Source organism: Lolium rigidum, chromosome 5, assembly GCF_022539505.1.
Source record: "Lolium rigidum isolate FL_2022 chromosome 5, APGP_CSIRO_Lrig_0.1, whole genome shotgun sequence".
NCBI classification, from domain to species: Eukaryota; Viridiplantae; Streptophyta; class Magnoliopsida; order Poales; family Poaceae; genus Lolium; species Lolium rigidum.
The window spans coordinates 21,961,550-21,966,056 of NC_061512.1; the positions used below are offsets into that span (position 1 = coordinate 21,961,550).

At 54.2% G+C, this 4,507-nt stretch overlaps 1 protein-coding gene across 1 annotated transcript; it reads left to right on the plus strand.

The window, feature by feature from the left end:
• The first annotated feature begins 2,217 nt into the window (after positions 1-2,217).
• Positions 2,218-3,135, plus strand: LOC124655711. The gene is made up of 2 exons (XM_047194564.1): positions 2,218-3,027; positions 3,115-3,135. Exons 1-2 carry the CDS (start codon positions 2,218-2,220, stop codon positions 3,133-3,135), a joined length of 831 nt encoding a protein of 276 aa, XP_047050520.1.
• The last annotated feature ends 1,372 nt before the right edge of the window (positions 3,136-4,507 follow it).

Here is a 4,507-nt window from a genome sequence, read left to right on the forward strand (position 1 = left end):
GCATTCATACGATGCTAGCGCATTCAGGAAATAAATAAAAGAACCTCATCAGGTTCAGCCTTGAGCAACATATGATTAGATATATTAGCTGCATCGTTCTGTTGTGCACTAGTAGGAAAAGGCATTTCCATAGCCCACAAAGTTGTGTTGCCCGTGGCACACGGGCATGCGCCACCGGTAGCGCCTAACCTGTGGCGCACCAGGCCGGTGCGGTCACATACCAGTGGTACAACTTAAAGGTGCGCCACTGGTCATTTTTAAAAGAAATATGGCCGATGGGCCTATCGCGCTTGAGGACTGAAAATGAAACTAGAAATTTAAAATTTTGAAACGCGGGAAATTTTTAAAGATTTATTATTTCAAATATAATTTGCATAGGAGAATAAAATAAGGAAAACCCTAGCTAACCTACGCGCGTTGGCGCAGCGCTCGCCGGTGGTGATGACCCTGCCGCCTATTCCTCATCCTCGTCCTAGGTGAGGTCGACGACCGGGGGTGGCGTCCACGGGCCCTGCTGCAGCCAGGCAGGCTACTCCAGGTATGCGGCACCGGTGGCTGCCACGCGGGTGGTCTCTGCAACGGCCATGTCGGATAAACTGGAGGCACCTGATGCGGTGGCGGTGGCGGGGGAGCATCTGGCCAATCCACTACGCCTGAGCCAGCGCATGCGGTGGAAACGGCGGAGGCGTTGGTAGCTCCGCCTGGTGCTGCGCCACCAATGTGCTGAGCTGGAGGACATCCTCCATCCCGAGCTCCCATCTCCACCGCGCCTCCTCCTTCGATGCGGGGAGGGTGCACGTGGTAGACTCATCATCGTCGAAACCTTCTAGGATGTATGACTCCAGCTTCACCGCTGGAGGTGCGGCGTCCTCCTCGTCGACCTCGTTGGTGTCAATGTCGCTATCATTGTTGTCGTCAGTGCCCGCAGCGAGGTTGCCGTAGTCCTCGTCAGCATGAAGTCCTTGACTTCATGCGTCGCGCAGGGAGCCTCGTGCTCCCACATGAAAATTGTGCGCCTTGATCGTGGCGTATCACCAACAGGAGGCACGTACTAGATGCGGTGGCGCATCTCAACGTCGAACGTTGGTCCGTCGATGAGCGTGGCGGCACCGTAGACATATCTCGGTTGAGTCATCGATCAGCCTCCCGACAGGGAGGCATTGTTGTAGAGTATTGGGTCCACCTCGCGCCACCGGCATTGGCACTCCCCCAACGGGAAGTATCACCGGTGCCTCTCCCACCGCTGGTGTTGGCGGACCTCCGCCACTCGGAGGCGGTGGCAGGTTCCGAGCGAGGCGAGGAGGCCGAGGCGGCGACGACTAGCGGCGACGTCCCATGGACGAGCCGGACTCATGGTCATTGGCCGCCTTCTTGAACCACCGTGGTATCTTCGGCATCCTTGGGCGATGACGGCGATGGTGGCGATGTGGGGCAGGGACGGTGGTTGTGTGGGAGAGGCCGGCTCAAAGACCGGTACATAGCGCCACACCATCAATGCCCGCACTGGTTTCCGACGCCTTCCGCATCAATGGCGCGCGTGGAAGGCTAAGCGGCGGGGCATTGATGGATGTTGCAAGTGCCGCCGGCCAGCCTTCTGCCGCCCCTGCTTTTGAGCATGTCGGGCCATGCGCGTTGTGGGCCGATTAGTGCCTGCGCAGAAGGCCAGGGTCCAGCGTCGTCATTAATGACGATAAAACCTTCGGTCGGTGAGCCTTCTACCTGATCAGGATTTGATCGGACGGTCAGGATTCAGATGGCCTGGATTGAGCTCCTCATGTGCAAGAATGTTTTAAAGAGGATGGATAATTTCTGTTTCTGAAGATTATGAATGTTCCCCACTAGTAATATATGCATGGTTTTCTCCACGTCTACATGAACTTGACGAGGCAAGCAACCAGACCGCGTGTGCTAAATGAAAACTTTGCTCCAAATTAAGTGTACGGTGCAACCATAAACCTTTTGCATCGATCACACAACAAAATACAAACCCAGATTGGGCAAACAACAATCGTATACACCTCTGTTGCCATTCAGTCTCGTGTGAAACCCATCTAAAACCATGCATTCGCGCGTTCAGCTTACTCTGCGTTCAACTATTCCTCGTGTGAAACCGATCTCAAAACCAGTCTCCGATGAGGCAACCAGCCTCCGAGGAGGTGATTTAAATGGTATTGGGAACCCAAGAACCTACTATTCACCTGCTAGGTGCAGCCGGCCATGGGGGACGGCCTTAGCCGCCGCCGTCGCCGCAAGAATGTTCAGAAGAAAGCCGTGCCGCTAACCAAGATTGAAGATGTACCGGATGAACTTTTGGAGCTGGTGTTCATACGCCTCACTTCGCCTGCCGACATCATCCGCGCAGCGTGCACCTGTAGGTGCTGGCGCCGCGTCATCCGTGGCGCGTCGGTCTCCTACGTCGTCGGCCACTACCAGGTCGACGAGCGTCTGCACGGCCGTCTTCCTCCTGGCCTTAACCCGGTGTTCATTCCTTCTCCCTCCCCCTCGCCGTGGGTGGACATCATCGCCGCGCGGAACCTTGGGCTCGACTTCCTCCCGCGGCAATTTGGCTACTTCATCTGGGAGCTCACTGACGTTCGTGGAGGCCTCTTGCTCCTTCTAGATTCGAAGCACGGCTCAGCCCTCGTCATCTGCGATCCTCTAGCGCGGCGCTACAGGATGATCCCACGCTCGGCGTGGTTCCACCGCCGCGAGTTCATGGGGGCCTTTCTTCTGGACGGCGAGGACGCGAGTGCTAGCATCAGCTTGTCAAACTTCAGGGTGACGTGCGCAGTCTGTTCCGAGGGGCTTGGCATTGCCAGGGCCTGCATGTTCTCGTCCATCACCAACCGATGGACTTCCGGCGGCGCGCCTGGCTGCATTGTGCGGGGCTTGAGGGGATACGGCATCCGCTTCGGAGGGTGCAGTGACGATGGGTCCACCGCCTACTGGACAGTCGGAGGTGTCGGCATTCTTATTGCTCTGGACAAGGAGGCCGGCGAGCTCTCCTCTTCTGTCATGTCGGACAAGGTAGAGTTCGACGCACTCCGTCAAGATGGGACTTGGTTAACCATTTATTTTTCGGATTCGAACCTATTTAACCGTTTTGTTTAAAAGGTTAATAAGGTTAACCATTAGGTTAATACGGTTTAAATGGTTAACCATTGGTTATTAAGGTTCAAACCATTTTAAACATTGTGCAACAGTAGAATGGCACAAATCGTTGGTAAATGAGAATGCATTATACAAAATGCTTAATACTCATAAACTTCGACTTGCTACCTTGAATAGTCGGTCAAAAAAATCATATCTAACTGCCTAACTTTCATTGCAAGACATGTTACAGTACTACTATTTTGCCAATTCAACAGCAGCGGATACACGTGCAAGTGCTAACTGAGCTAGCACGCATGTCTCCTAGGCTCTTAGCTTTTGTTGTCACTCGTATGAGTCGGCAAGCGCAGGGTGCGGCGAGCTGGCCGAGCATCAGCCGGCGAGCGTGGGGACGCGACCAGTTGGTCAAGCAATCGAGCATTAGCGGGTGAGCGGGAGGCACGGCGAGCTGGCCGAGCACCAGCTGGCGAGCAAGGTGGCGCGGCGAGCTGGTTGAGCATCAGCCGGCGAGCGCGGCGAACTGGTCGAGCATCTGCCGGCGAGCGCGGGGGCACGGCGAGCTGGCCAAGCATCAGCCGACGAGCGCGAGGGCGAGCTGGCCGGCATCAGCGGGCAAGCTGGCGCGGGGCGTGGCGAGCCGGTCGAGTATCATCCGGCAAGCGCGGGGGCACAGTGCGGACAATGAGCGCGGCGGCGGCGGCGCTTTCGTCCGCCTCGTAGGAGTGACGGGTAACCTTTGGTAAAACAGGATCGAACCTAAATAACCTGTAGCTTTTTCAGGTTAACCATTCGGCCCATTGGGCTCTTTTTTAGGTTAGGTTAACCTAACCAATGGATAAACGGGAACCAATTCCCATTCTTAGCACTCCGAGACAAGCGCCATGAGCCGGAGTATGCGTATGAACTGACATGGCCACCTATGATGCGGGCATGCTCATCCTAGCTGCCTTGGACTTGAAGATGGCAATGCCGGTGTCCTAGGTTATCAATTACTTTGCCGTCTACCGTCATGATTCCGGAGGCTCGTTTATGCTTCCGCGTGAGCCTGTTATCGACCACTTGCTTCTACTGGATTAATGCAGTTCAATTTCAGATGTTTGTTATTGCAGTTCCGATTGTTCTAGTCAAGTTTATTATTGATGTCCCGATTGTTTTATTGAGCCTGTCATCGCCTCATTGGCCTCTTATTGTTACGTATATTTATGTCGTTTAAGAATTACCTTTCATAAGGGTAAATTTGTTTGTTTTGCCTATGTTTGAGGTCTGTAGACGCAATGTCAACCTTCTTGACACATCGGGAGTGAGTTGAGATTGAGGGAGGGTGTTAGATTTTGTATAGCTATTGTAACTGTCCGTATTGTACATGTATTGGCCTCTTGTCCCCCATAAATATATG